Source organism: Psilocybe cubensis, chromosome 10 (genome assembly GCF_017499595.1).
Source record: "Psilocybe cubensis strain MGC-MH-2018 chromosome 10, whole genome shotgun sequence".
Classification (NCBI taxonomy): domain Eukaryota; kingdom Fungi; phylum Basidiomycota; class Agaricomycetes; order Agaricales; family Agrocybaceae; genus Psilocybe; species Psilocybe cubensis.
In genome coordinates this window covers 2,353,191-2,379,067 of record NC_063008.1, presented here as the reverse complement: position 1 = coordinate 2,379,067, position 25,877 = coordinate 2,353,191, and the positions used below count along the sequence as shown (strand labels likewise).

Genomic DNA, 25,877 nt, shown 5'->3' with positions numbered 1-25,877 from the left:
CGTTGACCAACACCATGCCCGGGCCCTCAAATAACAGAAAAAAGACCAAGGCTAAAAGCAAGAACCTAAAAAAACAAACAACGTCGCAAAAAAAATGTCCAGATATTTCTGAACGCGTCGATGACCTTCCCCTAGACACCGAACCTAGCAACCAATCGAGTGCACCGTCATCGCCTTCACCGCCAGTGCTCAGGACCCCATCACCTCCATTACTGGACCCAATTTCTGAAAAGGGCTGCTCTGTACCACATAACTACGTACCCAGGACTGCGGACCAAATTGAACAAATCCTGTTTCAGGAGCCTTTCATCCACGACCCAGGAAATGGCCCACGCGTTCGCGATGCCCGCGCGTTCATGGCATCATTCTTTGCGCAACCACCTGCATTGAATGTAACTATACCTACCTGAAGCGTTTATCCATCTCTCACTCTCCAACAGGATCCATTGTGTGCTGAATTTGCACAAGATGAGGTTTTGCAGATGTTATGCACGGTGCTTCCGGAGGAGGCCGCTCTTGTGCGTTTATATTGTTCTTAATGTTTCTATATACTCATGCATCTTTAGCTTTTATGGTACAATAAAAGCCGCTCAGAAAGTCGCGTCTGTCCGGCATGCCAACGTCTATACAGGATCGGAGATACTCTCCCGGAACTCATGCCAGTGGAGGAAGATCAAGTCCCTGTTGATAGAACACCTTCTCCAAAGCTATTGCGTGAACAGCGGATTAGTGGCCTATGTATGCGCGCCACTTTTTTTTCAAATATTTTCTCTCATCTGTGCATCCTAGGTTCACCAGTATGCTTCATCATGGCCTCGTTCAACTTCCCAGGTGCCATCAAGTCAGCATGGGGACGAATGGCAGACGAAATGGACGACGAAGCTTGGAACCTTTTGAACGGGCCAGGCGAAAATTCAACCCAAAACGACGTCAGCCACTCTTTGGGCATGATTGTCAAGATGACGAGGCTGTATGATCTTGGTTTGGCGCAACTGTGCTTCGACACAGATGAAGCAGCTTTGTTACAAGCTGCAGCCGAACTTGATTTGGGGGTTAATGTTATAGGCGCCTAGTGACTGTTAACCTGCCAACAGCGCGTTCCGGTGCTCATGACATCCGCCTTTGCAGATGATTCTCATTTCATATGTGATTTTCATGGACATCCCTTCATATATTTATTGTTATTGTCATTGCTTTCTAGTTGCTTCACGGATTTATGAAATAATGTACTACCGCTTTTATTTGCTCAACTGGGAAAATGGACTTATTGCTGATTGAAAGTACTGTAAGGGACAAGTGCTAATAGACATAATTTTCGGCAAGGCCATGAAATAAACTAGAGGCAGACAAAATAGTAGCTCCTTGGCATTGTAACACCGCTTCCAAATCGGGTCTATTCACCACTTGCCCAGGCTTTTGTGCGAGGGTGTGCCCGCATCTCCTCCTCGTCTTCTTTACTGTCGACCTGTGCGGGATTGTGTGTATACTTTTCTACGCTCTCCAACATACTGGAGGGTGTATGATGTGGCAGTCCTGGACTGGGTACCACAGTCTCTTTCGGATCTCTGGGTTGAAAAGCGGTTGAACGAATAGAGTTAGAAAAGCCAGTAACAGGGTGCGCTTTGGCATCGGGGGTTGCAACGATGGTTGACGGGGTCGAAAGAGTTGATGATGCCGATGGCGTCAATGCATTATCTAATATGCTTAACGCTCGTGAAGGACGAACATCGTTATAGCGTCTCTGAACCACATTAACGACTCTGTCACTGTAGCCCGCGTCCATAGAGTCTGATTCTGGCGCTACGAAGTCGACAGGTGATTGGACCGACACATTGTTGGGAGGTTGAATGGGCCAGTCCACGCTTTGGCCCTCTAGTTCTTCTTGGTGATACGATGCTAAATTTTTGTATTGACCTGTAGGGCGTTGAGGTGTTGTAGGTAAAGAAACCGATGACATTGAGGTTCTGTCATCTAAGGCGCCCATGGCAAAAGCTGAAAATACTTCATGGACAACCTCTGGTCGACTGGTATGAAGAATGGTATCTCCCACACTGGACTGGAAAAAATTTCCGAGTTGTTTCGGCAATGACCTCTTTGGAGCTGGAGGGACGCTCATTACGCGACTTGATGTTGGTGTAGAAGGCATCGTCGTGTCTGTGTCATTTAACCAAGGCCGTGGAGTCGTTGGTCTGCCCATTGCTCGAGATTCAGGATCGTGGGAAAAGAAAGCAAAGCCTACAAGAAGTTCAATAATGGCTTAGAAGTCTGGAGAGAGGGACATATATACCATCTTCAATGTCAAATTGAATGGTTCGGTGCTTCATAATGCGATCAAAAAGCTCCTTCCCTGAAGGAAGAGCTGGATCATGCTTGTACGAATAGTTAGCAGTGACAAATCTCCAGCGTTAGGAGGAAAACTCACCTCTGTTAGAACTGACATCCAATCTTTATCGCTCGTAATAATCATTTCAAACTCATCAGATTCTTCCGATGTCTGCAGGTATTTTTTCAGAAAGAAGGAAAGGTTAGTCAGACCATGTACCACGCTCACCTTCTGCAATGCCAATTCGTTGATTATATTTGCAGGATGAGCGATCTAAAAATGTTAGATAATTAGCTTAAACATTATATTATTTGATAAAGGGATCGTTACCTGTTCTGCTCCAGGATTGGAGTCGATATTGGCTATACCTTTGTATCGGATCATAGTCTCCCTGGCGGCCCCTGGATTTCCACTTGCACTTGTCGTTGAACTCGAAGTACCCTCCGAGCTCGGCGGAGAGGACATAATGTTGTCAGAAGAATTATCGTAGCACTCTTGATCTTCGTAGAGCTGCGTGAGCTCTTCGGAAATGGCTGTGGTTAATTTTTCCCATGTTTTAGACTTGAGCCTTGCATTCAATGTTCGAACGAAAAGCGTTTGATTAGCTACGTCGGCACTGCCATCAACTGAGAGTTCCTCAATCTGGGTACGGCTAGGTCCAGTACGTGCAGAGGCAGCGCCAGACAATTCCCATGCGTATCTTCGGGTGCCCAATGTGTTGTCATCCAAAGGCCCGAATTTTAGTTGCAGCGCATCGCCAGAAGTGGTCGCCTTTTCGAATGTTGCCATGCCCCAGGTCCTTGAATTGTCCCGACCGACTACGAGTCGCACATCTCCATTCTCTACATGACGCCCACGTTCGACAAGAACGTACCTATACCAACTTGCTACATTTTTGGCCATGTACCTCTCAAACTGTAACACATTGCCAAGATCTAGCGTCTCCGCTCCATCTGGCATTGTGAGAATAGCTCCTTCCATCGCAGAAGATTCAAATATTAATGTGTTGTAGCTGGTAGCAGAATTTGGTTCCGGCCAGGACAAGTATGGATGGAAATGATTACTGACCGATATTCGCCGTCAAAGCGAGAATGATCAATAGATGTGCTGGTGAGAAAAGCCCCAGCCTCGAACTCTGTGTATCTTTGTATGTCGCCTGACCTTGTAGGTTTGCATGGGGAGAATCCTGCTGGTACGCCGTCTCGATTAATAGGATGATCGTCGGGTAGACAAATGTTGAACAAGAAGTCGAAATTTCCCATCTTTGTGATAACCCCAACATCGCCTATATCAATTCCTCTTCTTCGGTATTCCATTGAAAGGTTGTTGTTGGGCTCTGGGATCCATAGAGGGAATCCACGCCCTTTGCAAGCCAAGTGTCGATTATAAACATCACAGGTTCTCTGGATACGCAATGGCGTCTCCGGGTCACCTCCTATGGTCTGATCCAAATACGCATCAGAGAAATACATAACAATAGGACAGATTGACTATACCACTTCTGCCTCTTCCGCATGAGGTGCTGCTGATGGAGCTACTGAAGATGCTGTTATATAGTGACCTTCAAGGTTGCGAATTGACAATGTACCCAGTGCACTCACAGTAGTTATTTATTGTTACTCCTGCATTGTAAACTATTTCACCAATGAAATCCCCATCTGCTGCGACAAAATTCCCACCCGATACATTTGCCCCCTTTGATCCTTCGAGATATGATATCCGTGGTCTGGGCATGTAGACGGTCGACAAAGTTTATGGTACTTTTATCGATACCACTCCCACCTTTCTGTGACTGTGCTTTGAGAACCTCGAGGTCGATCTATCAACCTCCGCGTTGAAGCATGATAAGGATGTGGGCGAGAGAGTTTCCCGACTTCCGGATCTTGAGATGAACCTCTGCCTATACGACGCCTAGGGGTACTAACGAGCCGAGATGATCTTAAAGGAGGACGCTCTGCCCAAATCAACATGAGAACAGACGATTTGGAGATGAAGAACGTCCTTCAAGAAGGCGATACCATTATTAATTTCATCGACACAGGTACGATAAATATCGATGGCGGACTGTTATTCGTAATTATACATCAGATTCACTGATTTGGTAAAGGCGGTGCTTACTGGCGTGGATTCTGCAGACATGAATTGTAATCCGAAGGATTTCAGAGACCAGGCTCTGGCAAGTTTCAGTGGTATTTAGTCGGTATCATCCGGGAAGGTTTGACAGGTGTCAGAAAGTCATATCTTTCCATGCTGCGTGAACTTGTGGAACAAATCAAGAGTGTTTGGAAGAGTAGTCCACCGTAGCCCCGGATGTGAGAAGACTTTGCGTCAACTTCAAGTTTGAAACTCCGCATTGAACCGATATGTGTAACGTGTTTATCATAACCACATTGTTCCTCAATTGTGAAGCTATCCTCACAGCTTTGCAAGGAATATGCACGATGTTGCCTGCCGTCTGCTGCAGGACTTCGTGCTCTAACTCGAGGTGCCGCCTGCGGATTTGGGGTCTTCTAAAGACTAATACAGCTTTAACAGGTTCTGGCTATGTACGAACCAATGGTACCATATATATATTGCAGTACCAATTCAACCGTAAATCCCATCTCAACTTACTGTTTCTCTATATCTTTCCCGTGAAAATACTCCCATAATTCACATCAAAATTTCAGTCGTTGAAAATTCCTTGGGCTTCTTCCATCTAGACTTGACATCGACCACTCGCATGGAGACTCTTCCTCGATATGCAGAGGGGCAACTTCCCCAAAGTGCATTCGACGCAATGCTTATTAGAATAGCTGGTCGACTCAGTAGCACAGTACCGGAAGCGCATGCTGTCCTTGCAAGCTTCGTCGAAGGTCAAAGGGCGCCAAGTTACAGGCCAGAGAACGATATTGAACCCCCCGAGGCAATCGAGCGGTTTCCTCAGGATCAAGCTATCCCCAATGAAGTGTATTCTTCTAACAAGGATTTTGATAGCCCTCAGCTCGTATCCGTCAAACAGGCTATCGTTTTCGAGTTCTTCGATGCAATTTTTAGGGAAGATAACGAAACAATATCCCTACTGATTCAACATAACATTGTTACCGCAAACACCACGTCTAAAAGTGGCAAAACACCTCTTCTAGAGGCAATATCGGCGAACCACCTCACCGTGGTCAAGCAATTGCTGGAAATGGGAGCAGATCCTAATGCATTTGGGGAAATTGTAAGCACAGTCTGGGTTGTTTTACTCTACATTTATTAACTTGGCTAATTAATTGTGTCTCCAGCAGGAAACGTGCGAACTGAACATTATCCGTACACCCCTGATGCTTGCAGCCAGTAGCGGTTCCCTTCCTCTGGTGAAGCTTCTGTTTGAAGCACCACACTCTGCCAATGATAGTCTCATTGCTCCAGATGGGCAGATTGCTCTTCGCCTTGCAGCTGACAATGGACATCGCGCAATTGTGGAATACCTTCCTTCACGTCGAGGAGGCAACTACCTTCGTTTCAAAGTCAAAAATGCCGAAAATATCGAACGGGCAAAGAAGGCATTGGAATCGATTTATTACTTTGTTGAATTCTTTGTATGGGAGCTGCCTATATTCTTCCTATGGAGCATTCCAAAATATCTCGTGGTCATTCCTGTTGTTGATACTTGCAAGTATTGCTGGTCCAAAAGGAAGGTCTTTGGGTCTTGGTGTAAACGCCAGGCTGTAGAGGTACCAAAACGGATTTGGAGAACAGTCAAGAAGGTGCCAAAGGCAATAGAGATTGTAGGAAAGAGCGCATGGAAGGCCGTCAAGATGGTACCGAAGGCTATAGAGCTCGCAGGAAAGCGCATATGGAAGTTTGCAACAGTGACCTTACCGGAGCAGTTGAAATACTTATTGAAATGGCTTTGGATCTTGGTTACTCAGCGGTTTCCGAAGGCGATTTTTGACTTTATCAAATGGATATGTGAAGTCATCAAAAAGATCCCAACGGTCATTGCAGATGCATTAGTGACCCTAGAAAAATGGTTAAAGGCTCTTGCGACGTGGACATGGGATTTAATTGTGACACGCATACCTAATGCTACTGCTATTGCACTCAAGTGGATGTGGACTGGTATCAAGGCATCTGCACAGGCAGTTTGGGATGCCATTCTGAAATTTTTATCCTTCCTCCATACCATTGTCTCTGCTATCGCTTCGTTCCTTCGCAAAGTGACGCTCATGGACATTGTTCATGCATTTTGCGATTTACTCTCAGCAGTGTTCATAAAAATCCCAAAAACGGTTTGGTCATGGGTCAAAGAATTGGGATTAGTATCACGCTCTATTATGGAAGCGCTGTTTAAATCCTTTGGCCTCCTGATATGGAACATCTGTGCGTTTATACTCACCCAGCTCATGCGTATACCAAAGTCATTATTGCATATCCTTCAAAGTTTTGCGAATGCCGTTGCAGTAGGAGGTCATGAAATAAGAGTTTGGATTAATCCAAAGGCTTTGTAAACTTCTTCAGCGTACTAGAATGTGCATTTTATATACTGTTTATTTTCAATCTCTCTGTTACCTATGTATTGTTCATGCCTGTTCACGCATACTTTCTGCAACATCAAATCTGGCTGACCGGCGTTATAAATTTCAAAATTAGTTCGCTATTCTTTTATTCACCGCAAATGTTTTGGGACTAGCAAATTCTGCGATTTTGAATGCAGCACGCTTGACATGGACATTGGCGCCGGCGTGGCAGGACTGGTAATTCTTATTCTCCTGTGTTCTGAATGCCAAGGGAGCGCCGCTATTTCCATGACTGATGGTCAAAAATCCTCCTTTCTTCCAGTCAGTGATATATCGAGCTGGTAAGACATGTAAAAACCCTGCAGTAGTGATTAGTATAGTACTGGAAGGTCAAGAAATTTATTTCCCTACTTTCTTAGATTTCAGAAGGTCGCATTTTATTTGAATTATCGATGCCGCCCGCGGCTTGAAACTCCGCTCAAATTCTAGCGTGGCACATGATACTTATATAATTATGTAAAGGCTGTGCAGTTTTCAGTTCACCCGCTTTGCGATTTACATATGTCCATGAATTTGTTCCTGTCAGTGAAGGGGGCCGCCCGTGTACCTCGAAGGCGGTGGTTTGCGACGGCCGTAGACCCGGCTATGACTGTATAAACACAACAACAGTTGTCGGTACCGTATATATTCTGTACTGCTTATTGATATCCATAAATTCCCTGTCTCACTCCACTGTTCATTAGCATCCATCGGATAGAAACCCCTCCACAACCCACATTACAAATTCTGTATCATCATATTGTTGGACCTCATACGTGAATCACAACTCACCGTCATATGGAGACCCTTCCCCAGTATGCAGAGTGTCAGCTTCCCCAAAGTCCTTTCGACGCATTGATTACCAGGATATGTGGACGGCTAGCGCACACGGTCCCTGAAGCGCGAGTCATTCTAGAAAGCTTTGTTGAGGGACAACGGGCGCCAGGGTACAATGTGTCAGAGAATGATAACGAAACTCCAAAGCCTATTGAGCGGTTTCCCCAGGATCCTACAATCGGCGAAGCAACCAATTCAAACAACTTTTTTCAGTTGGTTGCTGTCAAGAAAGCCATCGTTCTTGAATTTTTCGATGCCATTGCGAGAGAAGATAACGAAACAGTATCCCTACTTATCCAACATAATATTGTCACTGCTAATACAACGTCTAAAACCGGCAAAACACCTCTTTTAGAAGCAATATCCGCCAACAACCTAACTGTGGTCAAGCAATTACTAGATCTGGGTGCAGACCCTAATTCCTTTGGGACAATCGTAAGCAGAACTTTGGCGCTTTTACTCGTTTGTCAAAATTAATTTTTTGTATTGTCTGTATCCCAGCACGAACCTAATCAACGTAACGCAACCCGTACACCCCTGATGCTCGCAGCTAGTAATGGTTCCCTTCCTCTTGTAAAGCTCTTGTTTGAACCACCGTACTCCGCCGACGATAGTCTCATTGCCCCAGACGGGCAGATTGCCCTTCGTCTTGCAGCCAAAAATGGACATCGCACGATTGTGGACTATCTCCCTTCACGTCGAGGAGGCCACTACCTTCGTTTCAAGGAAAAAAACTCCAAAAATATCGCACGGATAAAGAAGGCATTGAACGGGATTTATCAATTTGTCAAATTCTTTGTCTGGGAACTGCCTAAATTCTTCTTATGGAGCGTGCCAAAGCATGTCGTTGTTCTTCCTATTGCCAAAACGTACAAGTATTGTTGGTCCAATAGAAAGGCATTTGGGACCTGGTGTAAACGGCAGGCTGCAGAGGTACCGAAAAGAATCTGGAAGTCAATGAAGAAGGTGCCGAGGGCAATAGGGGTTGCAGGGAAGGGTGCGTGGAGGTTTGTAACGGTGACCGTACCGTTATGGTTGAAGACTTCGTCGAAATGGCTTTGGGCCTTGTTTACTCAGCGCATCCCAAAGGCAGTTTTTAGTTCCCTCAAATGGATCTGGCAAATCATCAAAAAGATTCCCAAGGCCACTGTAGATGCAACGATCACTCTTGCAAAATGGCTTAAGTCTCTTGCAACGTGGGTATGGAACTTGATTACAAAACGCATACCGAGGGCCATTGTTATCGCGCTCAAATGGATGTGGACTGGGGTCAAGGCATCGGGACAGGCAGTCTGGGATGTCATTCTCAAATTTTTATCTTTCCTCCATGCCATCTTCTCTGCTGTCGTCTCATTCCTTCGCGACGTTACGTTCACGGATATTTTGAACGCCTTTCATGTCTTCCTCTCAGCGGTGTTCATCTCCCTCCCAAGAACAGTTTGGTCATGGGTTGAACGGTTGGGAACAGTCTCATACAAGGTTATGGAGACACTGTTTGGCTCGCTTGGGAAGCTGGTATGGTGGATAGGTGCGGGTATTTTTTGGCTGATCGTCTACGTACCAAAGCAATGCTGGGCTATCCTTCGAAGTCTCGGCAATTCCTTTGCAGAAGGAATTCATGAAATCAGAATTTGGATCAATCCGAAGGCGTGATATACCGCTATCTCAACACATGGTCAACATTCTACCATGTATTTTATCAATTTTAACTTCTCTAGTAGCTACCCATCATTGTGCGCTTCACTTGATTTCAAACTTGTATCATGAAAATTAGATTTTTTCTGCTTAACCAATAGTTATATCACTTTCGTTGGTACAAATAACCGGCCAAAACATCAGCACCAACTCACTATTTTATTTACTTAACGTGAACGTTAGGCGACTCACTGATGGCTCATTTCAGGATGTTGGATGTAGCACAACGGAGTAGTGCAACTAGTGTTTGATATTTTAAGAAACCGTCGGAGTTTCATATAGTATTTCAAGTTCTGCAGCCAAAGCACATCACGGATACAGCTCGGGCAATCCAAAGCTTGATAGCTTATATTATCAATATCTACACAAAAATACGTTACTTTATTACAGTTGTCAGTTAGTTACATTATCATAGAGTATCACAAGAACACATCAAATTACCACCCAACACCCCTTAATGGAATGTTACGCCCTTCCAGCGCCGACAAAGCGAATTGGCATGCTGGTGGTCCTACGAGACATCGCGTGTGCACCAATAACGTGAGTAACTGGGTCGGTATGCGGCCAATAGCTGAAATGAAACCCGTCAGTAGGTGTCTCTTTTGGGCGCCGTCGTTGAATGATTGGTATCAATTTACTCCCCCATGTATGTCGTATGTTTTCCGATAAGAAGGACTGCAAGTTTTGCTGGTAATTACTGAGGTGGTATAGTGGGTCGAACATGTGAACGGGTTGTGTTGAAACAGAAATTTTGAGAAATCCGACCGCTATTTCTTGATCCTCCTGAAGGCTAAACATGACAGGGAGTGCCCCACCATTTCCATAACCAATGGTCAAAGATCCTCCATACTTCTTTAATGGAGCTTCAAGTTGGTAAGGACCGCTCGATGGTGCCTTGTACCAACTCGCTGTGAAAGTCATTAATACACAGTTGATATAGACAGAAATTTTTCAAACTTACTGATCGTGCCCAAGTCCCTAAAATCGAAATATGACAATGTAGGATACAGATCACGATTGCCATGATTAACGATCTTGAAGCCATAATACGAGTCCGCTTTCACAACCAGGTCTATCTTTTCATACTCACAAAGGTCCTGGCCAATCGTCACCATGTCCAGTTGGGAGACATCGTCGAGCGTGGAGGCTTTTTCGTGCAGTTGGAAGCAGGATACTTCAAGGTCATCGATCAGTTCAAAGCTACTACCATCATCACTAGTCTGATATAGCTCTGTGTAGTATTTCTGGGCTGCTTTGAGGAAAGAAGACACGTTATCGTGGTGGGCGTCAATGCGGGGGTATCGGTAACGAAAACCATACTTTCTAGCGGCTTCGTCAAGAAGATTAAAGATAGCCTTGCCACGGTTGATTGAAATTTGAAAGTGGGCCTCAGACGGATCATCCACAATGATACAGTCGCGTAATCCGTGAGTTTGATCTCGGAGTAATCCATCCAAATAACTGCGAGTGGCTGGATACCTGTCTTGAGAGATGAAGAGGCGAATGGGATATTTCTGGCCTTCGGTGCTGCGGCGAATGGTGAGGGGACCAGTAATGGTTTGGGAATTACTCTGTGGCGTCAACGTGCTGATGAAAGACATAGCCCGCAGGACAATAAATGAACCATTTGTCACAGCCTCAAGGTCCCGTACATTTGTTTCCGGTATCAAATCGAACGTCGAACCCTGAGTGACTCCTTGGGCAGTTCCGACAGGGGTAAAGTGCAGGCAGGATTGTTCATCGTAGAAGATGGGGTAGATGGAGGGTGTAGGGGCTTGAATAGGAGCACCGAAGAGAAATCTTTCCTGCTCGACCCCTTCTAGTTGCGGGTTTTGACTATGGCAAATATATGTGAGATGGAAAATTGACCAACTAATTGAGATAAAGACTTACTCGGTAATGACGTCTAATTTAAATAAGATTTGAGAGTAGCGCAGCTCATCGGGAGGAGTAGCTCTGAGCAGTTTGAGTAAGGCTCGAGAGAATTTACCGTGTCCTTTGGTCTCTGTGGCGCGTTCGAAGGAGCGACACGCGGCAAGCAAGATGTGTGAACGAAGACCTCTATACCGGAAATGGGGGACAGGATGTTGATTTGTGAACCCTGCGTCCCAGATATTCAAGTCAAGGTCCTGGGTATGGATAGGACTCGGTTTGAGAGCGACTGAACGAATACGGAGACCACCAGTTCCTGCCCTAGTACCAGAAGCCGCATGACAGCAGTCGAGAACGACAGTCTGCAACAATTGAATAAAAAGACGTAAGAATTCGCAATATCACACTCACAATATTATTCCCCTTTGTCTCAGCGATACTCTCCAGCAGAGCTCCTATAGTACGGTCTGGGATACACGGGATTTCAAGTCCAGTAGTAGAGCAACAGTCAAAGGGTACGAGTGCCTGGATTAAATGTTCGCCACCTGTTTCCCATCCAGAGGGAGCTTCAATTTGAGTTCCATGGCCGGCGTAAACAATTAAAATAGGATCCCCCGGGTTAATGCGTTTGTCTGCTTTTAAAGACTTGAGGGCATCAATAATAGCGATTCGGGTGGCAGCTTCATTGGTCAGCATGCGTATTTGGGTTACCGGCACTCCAAGATAATCTATTAAATACTTTCTGAATGCAAAAACGTCGCGAACGGCTCCGTTTAGACGCGTGAATCCATGATCTTGATATATATCAATGCCAATGAGCAGAGAGAACAAGTTGGGATAGGATCTAAGTTTAATTCTCAGTACAAGTCAATAATTCAGGGTGAATAACTTGCCTTGTCCATGGTACAGAAATTGTAGGTCCAGGCATTTGGGGCATTTTTGCTGTATCAGGATAGCACTGAGATGCGGTAATAGCAGAGGATGGCGTGTCATACAAAGAATATCTTATACCTATAGAGGCGTCTCAAAGAAAGAGGAAAAGCGGGTGAGAGTGGGGATATTTGAAATCAGGTTGACAGAGATATTTTAGGGATGCAATTACGACAGTCAAATGAACTGGATTATAACCAGCGGACGGAGCTGTGGCAATCAACAATTCATTAGTTTTTCTTGAACTTGATTTCAACTGTTGCAGCAAGGGGGCGATGTTTCGTCATTAAGATGCGTTGAGGCACGAGGCAAGCATGTTACTCACAGCGTACATATCGGGGTAATGCTTATCCGTCATTTAATCAATTAGATGCAGTTTACTTTGGGAGTACTTTCATCGGTGGCTGACCAGATCGATTAGGTGTTCGCTAAGAGTTGGAAAGTTGAATGAAGCATGGTAAAACCTAAATAAATTTTGAAACACGAATACCTACGTTTATCATTTTTCATCGGAACAAACAGGGCGTGGTGAATAATAGGATTTGGGTGACGACAAGATACAATGAATATTGATTTCGGTATTAAAAATCAGCACGATGAATGTGGTATGTGTTTGGTATGTATCAAACGACAGAAAACGCGGTTGAGACGTGGTTCATGAGTCACGTGTATGTTTTGTACCTGTTGAATGTTCTGTTCAATTGAAACTCTCCCCATTCTCCCCTCGGTGTTTTCGGAAACATGTGCTACTTTAGTCCCTTTAAAGCGAGAAATAATTCCTTACACAACTTTGGAAACGCAGAAGTTACCTTGAAAATGCCTTTGTTCGCCGGTTCAACCTATAGGCAAATACAATTGGGATGAAAGCAGTGTCATTTCTAATTTTATTCAATGGAAGATTGGATAATAATATACCTTTGTTTCGTTATATACCGTTTGGAAGGTGGGGACACATCAAGGTAGCATGTCGGGAAGGGCGGACTTGAATGCGGCCGGAAGTACCCGCCAATCTGAATTAGTCGTATTACGTCATGAAGAGGGTTACTCTCGACCATGACTGAGGAAGCTGGAGTAAGTAGCGTCTGAAATACTTTTTCTTATATTTGGGCTCATTTTTTTCGTTCGAAGGCCGTACCTGTAGCGCAAAGAGGGAGCTGGACGTCGTTCCTCAAATCGTGAGTTTTTTTGTCGTCGCTAAGGACGACGAGTAACACTCTCAATGCAGCATCGCCTCCTTTTCGGGCGACCTCTCATCTCTTACAGCCCCACCATTTATTCTTTCTCCAACATCTTTAACCGAGTTTCCAGGTATGTGAGCACTATGTAACACGATGCTCATCGCACTTATCGATCGCAGCGTACTGGTGCGAACGTCCGGAATACTTTGCGGCCATCGCGGATGCAAAGCCAGGACAAGACAGGGCGATCGCGGTGCTCCGATGGTTTATCGTGCGTTTTCAGCGGTGATATGGAGCTCGTGTTCTGATATTCATGAAAAGAGTACCCTGAAAGATCAGTATACCACTCGAAATGAGACTATGGGATCAGAAAAGAAGTGCGTAATCCTTCATTCCTCGGATCTCCTATTCTAACAATATAGATAGACCTCTGAACCCTGTCCTCGGTGAAGTGTTTTACGGAGTTTGGCCGGACAAGAATGGTCGCGGAAGGACTGAGCTACTCGTCGAGCAGGTCTCCCATCATCCTCCCATCACCGCGTACGTTATCGAGAACAAATCCAAAGGCCTCCGCCTCGTCGGCCATAACGCGCAGAAGACTTCGTTTAGCTCCGGCGCAATCATCGTCAAGCAAATTGGGCACGCTGTTCTTACGGTAAACGAAACCGAGTCCTACCTTATCACCTTCCCCCGTCTTCGTATCGATGGTTTGTGGTACGGCTCCCCTTACATCGAGCTCGCTGAAACGTCATATATTGTGGGCGGTGGCCACATCACAACAATCGAATACAAGGGGAAAGGCTATTTTTCGGGCAAGTCCCACACTTTCAAGTCTACAACTACACCCATACCCGGACAAGGCGGTGCTGGCCCCCGAGAAGTTGTTGTCGAGGGCACGTGGCATGAAACGAGTAAATTTACAAAAGGTGGAGCTGGAACGTTCTACGAGGCGAGTGGGAAACAAGAGGAAACGACGCCACTTGAATGGACGAGCGAACTTGGTGAATACGAGACGAGACGTTTGTGGTTCCTCGTGGCCAAGGGCATTCGCGAGGGCGACTTTGAACTTGCGAGTCGGGAGAAGAGTAGAATCGAGGTATGTAAATTGTTGTATCAAACTCGTCACTATCAACGGACCGTTTTCTTCAGAATGAGCAAAGGCAGCGCCGGAAAGATGAGGCAGCGGAAGGGACAACATGGCAGCTTCGACACTTTGACCACCAAGATAGCGATCCTATATGTATGCTTTCCTGCTATTTTTGTTTCCCTAGACTCATTGGCAAAACATAGACGAGCAACTTGGCCGCGTGGCCAAACTTGTCCCGCCCACCGAAGACATGTACATCTTCAAAGGAAATTGGCCTTCTGGCTTCGCGGCTGCTTAGGTCTTAACCATGCCTTTTTTCATGTTTCCACCATAGTAGAAAGCATGTAATCGGGCTTGTCTGTACGTTCTTTGGAGGATTTAGTGGAGAGTTTTGTATCTTGGAATTGCGGATAGATTACCTACTGAAATAAACAAAGTTCATTGGCCTAGGAGGACTTGTGCTGTGAAAGATTTGCATCTCGGAACCAAGTCGGAATTGATGGCAGGTGACGCGTGAAGGGTAGTTACACACCGTAGCCAGCCTACGGTATCAAAGCAATACCTCTCAATATGTAGATGTCAGAGATACTCTGTTCATAGTCTTCTGTACACTTGCCATATTTTTCGAGTCAAAAAGACACGCAGAATAAATCGGGTTTAATATCTCCGCCGAGAAAGATCATGGCGATAGCCGGGTCACGGTGGGCGCTTCAAGTCAACCAGCGAAGGTCTACTAATAAGTAATAGTGAGCGGTGGACAAACTCGAGGCCTGGTTGACAGTTTACAACCTTTTGACTACAAATCCTAGCTGCTTACCGATCCTGATTGTGTGTGGAGCATGAATCGGAATTTAGTCTTGAGGTCGAGTCTGAACTCTCATGGTGTCGCGGCGCACTGGCGGCAGGTTAAGATTGGGCAGTTGGCATCAAGAGGTTGCTTGTGAGAAACAGTGGGTATCGTATTGAATCAGAAAATGAGCGGCGGCAATATGAACATTTGGGGATGACGGTGACAGTTCGGTTATGGGCGCTTAAATGAATGACCGCGAGACTCTGACGTCTAGCGCGCGGGGGTCAAAGGCTTAGATGGTTTTATAACAGGCTCTGCGAATGATTAGCCGAACTGAGGCAAAACATGGGGCCTGAGGCATGGATCCTGAGTCAGGCGACACGTTTGAGCCTAAAATTGTGATTAGACAATAGATCTGTCACAGGTTGAACACTCAGAACTCCGTAATGAAATTACTGCAGGCGCCGACCGCTGTGTAAATAGATGGCGAATGTATGGGTAAATCATAGATTTCAAACTACCGAGCCTCTTATGTCATACAAGTCAGCATACGAGTGGATGAGAAATAATCAAAACACCATATCGTCGGATGATCAAATTTATGTCAAGGCCATAACACCTACTGTATGTGAATAAATCTTTTTACGAACGAAGACCAACGCTGTCGTTTCTCTGAAGATAATGGCCTTTTCTTCGGCTGTGAAATTGGGTGATTCTTAGCAACAAAACTTGCCTGTTCTTGTGGTTGGTGACCAGACTCCTTTGGGCCTGGATCCGGCCGGTTTGTCTCCCCCTCTACTCTGCCTTGGAGTTTTATCTTCAACTCTGATAGTTCCCTTTCATAGAATTCCTTCTCTGCAGCAGCACTTTTGTGTAGGATGTCGATTTCCTTCGCGAGGATCTCAGCTTTGTATTCCAGATTGTGAATCATCGTCGTTTGCTTCAAATCCAGAGATTTCGCCGATATGGACCCGCACTGCACGCAGTGAGTCTCCGGCTGGAGAGGATGTCGTCTTTGAGTGACTGGAACAAGGATTGTCCCCCATGTCTTGACGGTAGTTTTCAAAGTGTCTACAGGGCCTCGACTATTCTCAAATGGACTAAACTGCGATATGTTGGAAAGATCGACAGGTTGTGTACATAGAAAAAGCTTTAGATATCCGACATCAATTTTCTGGGGATATCTGAGGTAGTACGAAAACGGAGCTGCTCCGCCGGTACCGTAGCCAATTGTAAGCGACCCTCCATTGGCTTTTAGTGGGACATCGAGAAAATATAAGCCACTGGACGGCGATTCATAATATGGCGCAATGCTAAGGTCGCTGTTGTCAAAGTAGAATAGATATGGGTAGAAATCATATTCGCTGTTATTCACCAATTTGATCCCATATGGCTCGTCGTCGACTACAAAGTCAACAACCCCATTTTGATACAAATTAGGGCTTATAGGTGACATTTCCTGGTTTTCATCATTGTCGAAATCGGGCTCATGGAGTCTATAAAACTCGAAATCGATACTCGACATAACCTCTGGGTTGTTGTTGGTCAGATTAAGCTTCCACAAAAAGTGTGCCATTGATTCCAGAGCTCGAGATAGGTCATGTATCTCTGGTTCAACTCCAAACAGAACACGATCCAGACCATGCTGGGTTATTTTTGGGTCGCGGTATATGAAAACGATTTTTCCATTTTCGAGGCGCAATTCGACATGTGCATCTTCGGGAGAATCAGCCAGTAGAATATTTTGGAAATCCCTTCTTCGTTGCATAAGCGAAATCCATGCATCGGCACAAATTGCCATATCTTCTTCTGGAGGAATGTATAAACGCATGTCCTCCTTGCTTCCTGCTTTGATCTGTAGCGCGAATCCAGTTCCATCGAAAGAAATACCATCGAAGCTCGAGGGTTTCAATGTAGCAGAGAACGGTGATAGTGTATCTACCTCGCAGACACCCAAGGGAGTGTGGGGGATAGATTCAGCATTTTTGAAGATAGCAAATTCTGCGTCCTGCATAATGCCATGGACTGCCCCACCCGCCAAAATTATTTTCCCTGAATCGCCTATTGTCACATCAAAGCAAAGTCGTTGAGGAGCAAGGACCATGGAATTGAATAGGGTCCTATTCTGGTTTACACCTTCGCATTGTGGGTTTTGGCTGTTTCTTCTGATTAGCCATAACTTTTTTCACATAACAGTAAATAGAGATATACCCCGGAATGACGTCCATGTGTTTAAGAATATCAGAGTACCTCAACTTGTCGGGGGAACATGTTCGCAGTAATCTCAAGAATGCACTTGAGAATAATCCATGACCGCCAATTTCTCGGCATGTTTCTGTTGAGGCGCAGGCGGCAATCAGAACATGAGACCGTAATCCCATGTGTTGAAATTGTTTTGGGGTTGTAATGCTACGTCCACCCCATATTTCATGGTCCGCCAATTGGTCTTTTGTTGTGGGAGTGAGCATCACGGAACGGACTTGGGGATCTTCACTCTGCGAGCTTCGGGTACCAGAAGCTGCATGGCAGCAATCAAACACCACGGTCTAAGCGCAGAGATGATATCAGTATATGATCTTTTTGGATTTATTGGAGAGACTGACGATATTGTCTCCCTTTGAATCCGCAATATTGGACAGTAATGCGCCAATTGTTCTATCAGGTATTGCGGGGACCTCTTTCCCAGCATCAGAACAATAGTCCTGAGGCACGAGAACTTGAATTTTTGCATTGTGGTTCTTTGTATTTGGGGGTATTTCACTTCCATGTCCAGCATAGAAAATAAGAATGGGATCGCCCTTCTGAATCCGAGAGTCACTTGCCAGACTACGAAATGCGTTCAGAATACCTGAACGTGATGCTGAACTGTTAAGAAGTGTTCGGATTTGATCTGGTGGAACTCCAAAGTGATTTTCCAGAGTGTCTTTGAAGGAAAGGGCATCCTCTACTGCAGAGCGAAGTGATCTTACATTTTGGTAGAAATTTATACCGATAAGGAGGGCGAAGAGGTGTGGACGTGGGCTAAATCAACCAATGAGAAAGTGCGCACAACAAAATCGAGAATATTGCATGTACCTCGATATTTGCTTCGGTACGCTGGATGACGATCAGCGAACGATCGCTAAGCATGAAAGGCATTACTTAGAAACTTCTACCTGTGTAGTACGCTACTTCTTTTTTGCAGTCTCCTGTGATGATGAAAGTTCGATTTGATTTTCACCAACCATTGCGACAGTTGTGTACTAGGTCTCCTTACTCGATGAAGTTATTTAATCTTGTTGTATTCGAAGTGGTGGTGGAATTCATTGATATCTTTGCTTGCGGGGCAGTCGGGGGAAAAGTTCGTGCACTAGATGATTCGGTGCAAAGTTGTAAGAACCTCAACTATGGGAACTGGCAATAAAAGAGACACCGAGTTGCAGTACAGGTGTAATGTGAGCCGTGCAGGCCTTGCGTTGTACTCGTGGGATGCCTTGCACTGCTGGCAATATGCCAAAAATAAAATATGAATTAGATACACGTTTTGTACATTTAAAACGATAGTGATAATTACAGAATCAAACACGTATCTAAATTGTTTCCAGTGTTAGTACTAATTTTGCTTGTCCGATTGAATCGATGAATTAGCAGTGCATGTTTCAATCTTGGTATGAAATGTGTTACGCATGGTTGAAAAATGGTTCATCTTGATTGTGGGTGTCCCACAACGGAATATATCCAAAAAATGGAGTAGAAATGGATTGGATTGGATTTTATCGTGTTTTTTTTTAAATTATTGAGTCACGCGTAACCACAATGTCACAAGTATCGCCTTAAAATGTACATCTTCACCAAATATGGAAGTCACTGAAGACTGTCACAGGAATCCGTAGGTCAACAATCGATGCCCTCCCTTTCTGTCTTTCTACCTCCCTCCCAACCCTGTCCTGAATGAGCTCCCTTTCCGCCCAACCAAAACGAACTTTCTTTTCGCTATTCGCTTCAACGCTACCCGAAATGAGCAAGAGGGGCTGCCCTCCGCCTCCATCCAACCTCCACCCATCCGTCAGGCTGCTAACCCGCCCCCTCCCTCTATCGCGATCGTGTTGTTATGGTCGCTCGTCACCGTTGTATCATTGTCATTGTGGGCATATGATCTCCGTCGTATTGCTTCCGCTTTAAGCTTCTCGTTCGAATCCGAGCGGCTGCGATTTTTCGGTAGCTTCCGTAGCGCTACGGTGCAAGGGTGGTACCCTTAGACTTAGTTAAATTATACCAAATCAGCAGGATTGGTAGGCAGTACAGTAGTCCTTAGTAGTTTATTTTCTTAGCGATACCAGTAATACTATGAAAAATTCATCAACAATTATTTCTACTCATGGTAAGTAGTAGTAGCAACTGCAGAAAAATTAGTTTCCAGAGTCACTGGAGTCCCGGACTTGAGCCCACTGTGTATTGCATTCGCGACGCGCTCGAAGTCAGGCTGGTCTCGTGGTCAATCAAAAGCACGTGCATCAATGTCCAAATCCATCCTTCGATTGTTTCGATTGTCAAGCCTCTAGGTTGTAGCAACTTGCACAAGTCAGTCTGTGTAATGACGGATACTCCCAGCACTCCGTCGACACCTCGTCAGTAATACTTGGCTCATAATCCTCATATATCCTGAAGCGATTTTCTCAGAAAATATCAGAAGACCAAAAGAGTTACCTCTCGATAGTGATGTTGAAGATCCACTACTAACGCCATTGGAGCTGCCGTCTGCAAGGGGTGGATTATTGGACTTTCCGAGTGAAGGTAGGTAGGTTAAATCTCTCGTGTATTGAAATCTAACAAGAATGGTGCAGAGTTCGCAGATCTCACTCCAGCACAGCTCTATGAAATGAACCAAGTAACATCTAATCTGGCCGAGGTCCTAAATCGATTTAAACTAACATCCTGTAGCAACTTCTCAATGATAGTGTCCCGACTCGTCCTCTCATTGATAGCATCTCGCCGATGGCTGCCTTGAGGTCAGAGTATGAAAATGGATCCCTTTCATTCGTGAAACAAATTGATTGGCTTAGCGACCACGGCTTTGATCGTGTTCGGAGAACCAAAGGTATGCTTTTGAACACATGTCTATCTCATTGACTGTCACTGATGAGCTATGATTTGAAATAATGAATCAGGCGACGGTGATTGCTTTTACAGATGTACATACCTCCATTTCCAGTCGTACTATGCGCTCGTTCTGATCTCACACAATGGCTTTGCAGCACTTGGCTTTGCCTATATAGAAAGCCTTATCACTAGCTCGGAGCGAGAATTTTCCGTTGCTAGTAGCCTTTCAATTCTCTCAGGAACAAGGGAAACACTGGACAGCGCTGGTATTGAGAAGCTCGTGTATGAAGATTTTTACGACGATTTCACGTCATTGATTGAAAGCATCATCAAGCCGAACTCAGATGGCCTAACTCTTGATAGCGATGGCCTCTTGAAGTCGTTCCAGACACCTGAAGGTATGCTTTGTGCATGAATCCTATTCACAACTCATGGTCTTCTATTTCAGTTTCAAACTCTGTTGTCATTTACTTAAGATTTTTGACTGTGAGCCCCTATTACCCTTGTAGTATTCTGGTAGCTGAGGTTCACGATGATCCTAGTCTGCCCAAATTCGTCTGAACCGCGAAGACTATGAAGGGTTTTTAGTACATCCAGATACCAAGGATTTAATGGACGTGGATTCTTTTTGCGCCAATGTCGTCCAAGCCATGGGTAAAGAAGCAGGTAACAGTACATTCCTCTGTTCAACAATGTACTGCATCACTGAGAAATTTATAACACCATTAAGACAATGTGGAGATACAAGCCCTATGCAGGGCCTTGCAGCTAAATGTAGACCTTGCATATCTGAACGGCGTCAGGGAGGACGGGGTAGACTTCATCAAATTTCGTTATGACTCAAGCCAGGACGCGCCTCCTCTCGTATTGCTGTATCGGTATGTTCAATCAGTTGCAACCAGACGTCTGCTTACCATGATGTACACTGACAAGTCCTGGGCATTACGACATTCTTGTCAAGAAAACGGACCAATAGTAACGCGACAACCTTACTTTAAAGTGTCCCCAATCGTGTAACAATATTGATTTCACCTCTTTCATTTCACTGTATTGACTACATCAACATACGATGAATGAATGACTCCCTTATAGCATTCCGTGTAGCGGCATGGCATCGCGTGCTCTTCAACATGTTTGTGCAATGCTCGACAGAACTAAGACAACTTGAAACGTGCAGTTTCAATTGGCCATGTTGCACGGATCGAATATTTATGGACGTTCGCCTTCCTCGCTTTCATACCTCGAGGCAACATGCTTCACTGCTGTTATCAAGTCTGCTGTCAAGAACTTTTCGGTGCTTAACCTGTAATCTGGACGTTTGATCAATTCTCAAATTCAAATTCAAGAAGTCATGTTCGTAGTACACCAGTTACTCCGGCTAATAGAGCTTGAAGATCGTAGGTTGGTGGCCCACAATTATTCTAAAAATTCCATTACTGTCTGTGGAGATTTAGTGGTATTTGATTTCCGCTTGTTTACGTTCTTCACACGACCTCGTATCCCCAAGGGCGCACATCATCAGTTCGATCATCGATGGAACTTAATGTCACTATGTGTCCTTCAGCTAACAATCTTCTAATTGGACTCTAATGGTTCACTCTTTGTGTTATGGTATTTGAACGGTTTCTTTTTAGAATCCATGAAACGACATCATTGTCGTGGTATTCATGGCGTTCATGACCATGATGTTCCTGATTACGATTGGATCCACCTTACTAATGAGGGTATTATTTTAGGGCATTGTCTTCGTGGCAGTAGTGATTGGGTCAGTCCATGGTATACATACTTTCTCGTCCTCGAATCTATGTATTGACTTATAGCCCCTATTCACCACTGGGACATTCGGCGATGAGAAGAAATGGCACTCTCAATCCAACTGTGATTCTTATAGCGGTAAAACCTCCTGGAGCATTGATTATTCAATGTACTCTGTTCATTTATACGTGGAACTACGTGGGTTAGACTCATCATTAATAGGGCATAGATTCATATAATAGCCCTGCCCGTGTCTGGTGACTACTATTCGGGCCGTGGTGTTCGCGGGTAACGATTTTATGTAGCTTCGAATCTTCATTGGAGCAAAAATCAAATCATCATGGGGCAACGAAGCGCGCTACAAGGAGTTTTGGGAGGTTCCAGATACGAAGGTTAGATTGTACGTTGGCAACTCATCTAAACTCCGATGACTTATTACCGGTTAGCCTGGCGCAAGTGTGGCGCCCCTGGCCAGCGAATCGACTCTGTGGAGTGTGTCATATAGAGAGATGATATACTCGAATTTCTGACTCTGAGATTCTATAAAGAAGTTATGGTTCATGCTATTGTGGGCGAGATTCTCAGTAGGCACTGATCGAACCCAGAAAAGAACCGCCAACCCTGGGGCATATCAAGGTATTTATTCGCTCAATACATCGCAAAAATTATTGAACTTTCCGCCTAATACAGAGTTCCAGGAACCTCCGCTCCACCTCAGCGTCGGACCGCCTTAGCAATTCAACCAAAATCCTTGCCTTTGAAATCTTTTGTTGACCGTAACACGAAGTTGAGAAAATTTAGAACGATGCTGTACATGTAAACTTGGTCGCTTAAATGCCTCCGTGCAACCTGCAACCTAATGGTTTATGCGTGGAAGTAGCAGGACTTCTGGATAACCCTTATCTTTCGTTTTTGGGAGTTCTTAAAAGAGCTTCTTATCTCACTGTTAACATTTATAGACTAGCCAATAAGCCAAATTTAAGGCCTTCCACTATATAGAGGGTTGATAAAATGCCGGACTCTCGGTCTCACAGTAGGGTCCAAGATACACGACCCCTACTATGCCCTCACTTGCAGTGGTAAATGGAAGCGCATCCGGACTCAAAGATGATACAACGCAGAGGGATGAAGCTTTACTGGCATCTCTAGGGTACAAGCAGGAGCTTAGAAGAACTTTCAAGCCCTTCGAGGTACTTCTTTGATTAATATTTGAAAGGTTTTCTAATCCACAGGGCCTTGATAGCTGTTCGGGCTCGCATTCTCAATTATAGGCCTACTACCATCCATGGCATCGGTTTTATTCTTTGCAATTCCCAACGGAGGTGGTCCAGCCATGGTCTGGGGGGTAAGTGATGGTGGTAATTATGTTTGACTCACTAATCCTAAAAATCGTCAAAAGTGGATGGTAGCTAGTCTATTTGTCGTATTGATAGGAATCGCTATTGCAGAGCTCGCATCAGCGGCGCCTACCTCTGGCGGAGTGCGTCTGCCTCATGACGTCTGCAATTTATTAATTTTGATGTCATTTGAAGTTATACTTCTGGACCCATTCCCTCTCCTCTCCCAGATGGAAGAATGTACTCTGTTGGACGGTGGGCTGTACGTGATTTAGCTTCAAGAAAATGAATTATGCTAGAGGTTGACGACTGGTTATAGACTCCAATACGTTGGGCAATATATCAGGAGTTGCTGGGATTAATTGGGGATGTTCCGTACAAATCATGGCTGCCGCTTCCATTGGATCTAACGGCACATTTACTGCGACTCCCGCACAGCTCTTGTAAGTAAATTACATTGCCAATACACATTGGGTTTTGACCGTCTATGACAGTGGCTTGTACGCAGCCATAACGGTATCCCACGCTGTTATTTGCTGCTTCGGGACAACTTTATTAGCTCGCCTACAAAATCTCTACATCGTTCTCAATATCCTGTAAGTGAAAGTAATGTGACTTCATGTGGGGATCACTCATCGTGAAATTTACGAATAGGTTATGCCTTGCAATTATTATTGGCCTGCCAGCAGCCACTCCTACTGAATTTAGAAACCCTGCAAAGACGGCGCTTTGGGATTTCTCCAATCGTACGTGTTCACGGCGGTTATTCAAATCATCAACCTAATAATTTGGGCGTGTTATAGTTCATGGTTATCCTAATGGGTTTGCGTTTATTCTCAGCTTTATGGCGCCGTTATGGACAATCGGTATGCATAAAAAATTTACAAGGGACCTGTGGTTATATGAACAATGCTTTTAGGTGGATTCGACTCCGCAGTACATATCAGCGAAGAGGCATCTAATGCTGCAATTGCAGTTCCTTGGGCAATTGTCTCTGCGATTGCAATTTCAGGCATACTCGGATGGGGTATTATCACTTCTCTTAATTTAAATTTGCTCATAGCTGACCTCCGTTAAGCTATCAATATGTCTTTGGCTTTTTGCATGGGACGTGATTTGTTGAGCCTCGTCAATAGCGATCAACCGATGGCAGCCATTTTTTTCAATAGCTTCGGTCACAAAACGACTCTCGTCATTTGGTCGTTTGTTGTGATCGTTCAATATATGATGGGTACAAGCATGGTGCGTAAAATATCTCTGTAGAGGTACCGTGAAATTGACTAACGGCCTATATAGCTTCTATCTGCGAGTCGTCAGACCTTTGCTTTCAGTCGGGACTCCGGTATGTCATTCCCTTGAGCAGGTTTACATCATCTAAACTTGGATTTCTGTAGCCCTTCCATTCTCTAAATGGCTGTATCGAGTGAATGGATATACCAAAGCTCCAGTAAATACGGTGCTTTTTGCTGCTGGATCTGCCATTGCTCTTGGATTACTCGCATTTGCAGGCTCTCAGGCAACGAACGCGTTATTTTCCTTAGGGGTAATCGCCCTATATTATGCATTTACTGTGCCAATTTGCGCTCGATTTTTGGGTAAGAATAATTTTAAACCCGGGCCCTTCTATTGCGGGATTTTGGTAAGTTACCAATGCAAACTTGATCGTCTTCAAATTATTTTTCGTCTTACTCAATTTATTTTAGAGCGTGCCAATATCCGTGACTGCTATAATTTTTATGACCTTTATGATCATCGTTTTCTTGTTCCCAACTACACCGCAAACGAACGTGGGGGAAATGAACTATGCGGTTGCTTTCTTTGGGGGAGTAATGGTTCTATGTCTGATCTATTACTACTTCCCTGTTTTTGGAGGCATAAATTGGTTTACCGGTCCCAGAGCTAATGTTGGATCTCTGCCGGACTCTGGGAGCACTGGGTCCTTTGACGAAGAAAAGAAGGGTGGGACCATGCAGACTGTTGAAGTAATTAATTCATAAACCTGACCGATTGGAACCTATTCATTTACGTTAAATGGCTCATGTATCGCAAATAAACTACACAAGTAGTACTTCGTGGAGTTTGTGTTTAAATATCCAGAAGTAGCTCCATGATCAAAGGTAGAAATTAATTGTTTCGATTTGAAACCTGGATGAAGTTGAGCAACTTTGCGTGTCTAACCTGATACCCAAGTTGCATGCTACACACGTGTGGGTTAATTTTTGGAAGTGAAGCGTGTTCAAATCTGTTACACCCGGCAAATCTCTGCAGGAAATTCATAGGTTGCGCTGGGGTCAGCCGCTTGAAACGCCGTCGAGCTCTTGGCCAGCGCTCAACGCCCACTGAGAAGCTTCGATTGCAGTACATTGCAATCCTCGAAAATGAGCGCGCCATTTCATAGCTCAAGAGTAGCTTGATTAGGTCAAGGATTTGACAGTCTATCCTGATACGCGCTTCTGAGATCTGGTTAA

General features: G+C 44.8%; 10 protein-coding genes across 10 annotated transcripts; 6 read left to right on the top strand and 4 right to left on the bottom strand.

Moving 5' to 3' along the window:
- Positions 1 to 14: 14 nt before the first annotated feature.
- JR316_0010992 (uncharacterized protein) lies at positions 15 to 1,073 on the top strand (the record flags this gene model as incomplete). Its single annotated transcript, XM_047896656.1, has 4 exons — positions 15 to 392; positions 441 to 518; positions 567 to 738; positions 790 to 1,073. 4 exons carry the CDS (start codon positions 15 to 17, stop codon positions 1,071 to 1,073), a joined length of 912 nt encoding a protein of 303 aa, XP_047744701.1.
- A 320-nt stretch (positions 1,074 to 1,393) lies between these two features.
- JR316_0010991 (uncharacterized protein) lies at positions 1,394 to 2,197 on the bottom strand (the record flags this gene model as incomplete). Its single annotated transcript, XM_047896655.1, has 1 exon — positions 1,394 to 2,197. One exon carries the CDS (start codon positions 2,195 to 2,197, stop codon positions 1,394 to 1,396), a length of 804 nt encoding a protein of 267 aa, XP_047744700.1.
- Positions 2,198 to 2,246: 49 nt separating this feature from the next.
- On the bottom strand, positions 2,247 to 4,462 carry JR316_0010990 (uncharacterized protein; the record flags this gene model as incomplete). The annotated part of the gene is made up of 10 exons (XM_047896654.1): positions 2,247 to 2,369; positions 2,423 to 2,494; positions 2,552 to 2,596; positions 2,654 to 3,335; positions 3,392 to 3,765; positions 3,820 to 3,869; positions 3,925 to 4,049; positions 4,106 to 4,277; positions 4,342 to 4,387; positions 4,442 to 4,462. 10 exons carry the CDS (start codon positions 4,460 to 4,462, stop codon positions 2,247 to 2,249), a joined length of 1,710 nt encoding a protein of 569 aa, XP_047744699.1.
- A 583-nt stretch (positions 4,463 to 5,045) lies between these two features.
- JR316_0010989 (uncharacterized protein) lies at positions 5,046 to 6,801 on the top strand (the record flags this gene model as incomplete). Its single annotated transcript, XM_047896653.1, has 2 exons — positions 5,046 to 5,528; positions 5,593 to 6,801. The coding sequence occupies 2 exons, from the start codon at positions 5,046 to 5,048 to the stop codon at positions 6,799 to 6,801; spliced, it is 1,692 nt and encodes a 563-aa protein (XP_047744698.1).
- An 846-nt stretch (positions 6,802 to 7,647) lies between these two features.
- Positions 7,648 to 9,339, top strand: JR316_0010988 (uncharacterized protein; the record flags this gene model as incomplete). The annotated part of the gene is made up of 2 exons (XM_047896652.1): positions 7,648 to 8,121; positions 8,188 to 9,339. The coding sequence occupies 2 exons, from the start codon at positions 7,648 to 7,650 to the stop codon at positions 9,337 to 9,339; spliced, it is 1,626 nt and encodes a 541-aa protein (XP_047744697.1).
- Positions 9,340 to 9,846: 507 nt separating this feature from the next.
- Positions 9,847 to 11,949, bottom strand: JR316_0010987 (uncharacterized protein; the record flags this gene model as incomplete). The annotated part of the gene is made up of 4 exons (XM_047896651.1): positions 9,847 to 10,289; positions 10,343 to 11,217; positions 11,275 to 11,615; positions 11,665 to 11,949. The coding sequence occupies 4 exons, from the start codon at positions 11,947 to 11,949 to the stop codon at positions 9,847 to 9,849; spliced, it is 1,944 nt and encodes a 647-aa protein (XP_047744696.1).
- Positions 11,950 to 13,236: 1,287 nt separating this feature from the next.
- On the top strand, positions 13,237 to 14,746 carry JR316_0010986 (Protein KES1; the record flags this gene model as incomplete). The annotated part of the gene is made up of 8 exons (XM_047896650.1): positions 13,237 to 13,254; positions 13,312 to 13,358; positions 13,409 to 13,491; positions 13,541 to 13,632; positions 13,683 to 13,738; positions 13,788 to 14,457; positions 14,511 to 14,601; positions 14,652 to 14,746. 8 exons carry the CDS (start codon positions 13,237 to 13,239, stop codon positions 14,744 to 14,746), a joined length of 1,152 nt encoding a protein of 383 aa, XP_047744695.1.
- An 863-nt stretch (positions 14,747 to 15,609) lies between these two features.
- JR316_0010985 (uncharacterized protein) lies at positions 15,610 to 18,376 on the bottom strand (the record flags this gene model as incomplete). The annotated part of the gene is made up of 6 exons (XM_047896649.1): positions 15,610 to 15,628; positions 15,862 to 17,394; positions 17,450 to 17,784; positions 17,842 to 18,202; positions 18,228 to 18,259; positions 18,314 to 18,376. The coding sequence occupies 6 exons, from the start codon at positions 18,374 to 18,376 to the stop codon at positions 15,610 to 15,612; spliced, it is 2,343 nt and encodes a 780-aa protein (XP_047744694.1).
- Positions 18,377 to 19,811: 1,435 nt separating this feature from the next.
- On the top strand, positions 19,812 to 21,293 carry JR316_0010984 (OVARIAN TUMOR DOMAIN-containing deubiquitinating enzyme 1; the record flags this gene model as incomplete). The annotated part of the gene is made up of 9 exons (XM_047896648.1): positions 19,812 to 19,845; positions 19,898 to 20,011; positions 20,062 to 20,105; positions 20,159 to 20,315; positions 20,473 to 20,715; positions 20,766 to 20,803; positions 20,860 to 20,983; positions 21,048 to 21,195; positions 21,251 to 21,293. The coding sequence occupies 9 exons, from the start codon at positions 19,812 to 19,814 to the stop codon at positions 21,291 to 21,293; spliced, it is 945 nt and encodes a 314-aa protein (XP_047744693.1).
- Positions 21,294 to 23,133: 1,840 nt separating this feature from the next.
- JR316_0010983 (putative amino-acid permease C11D3.08c) lies at positions 23,134 to 25,406 on the top strand (the record flags this gene model as incomplete). Its single annotated transcript, XM_047896647.1, has 13 exons — positions 23,134 to 23,262; positions 23,316 to 23,417; positions 23,472 to 23,552; positions 23,605 to 23,671; positions 23,729 to 23,852; positions 23,904 to 24,005; positions 24,064 to 24,155; positions 24,213 to 24,275; positions 24,329 to 24,436; positions 24,488 to 24,651; positions 24,706 to 24,751; positions 24,804 to 25,048; positions 25,113 to 25,406. 13 exons carry the CDS (start codon positions 23,134 to 23,136, stop codon positions 25,404 to 25,406), a joined length of 1,617 nt encoding a protein of 538 aa, XP_047744692.1.
- Positions 25,407 to 25,877: the final 471 nt, after the last annotated feature.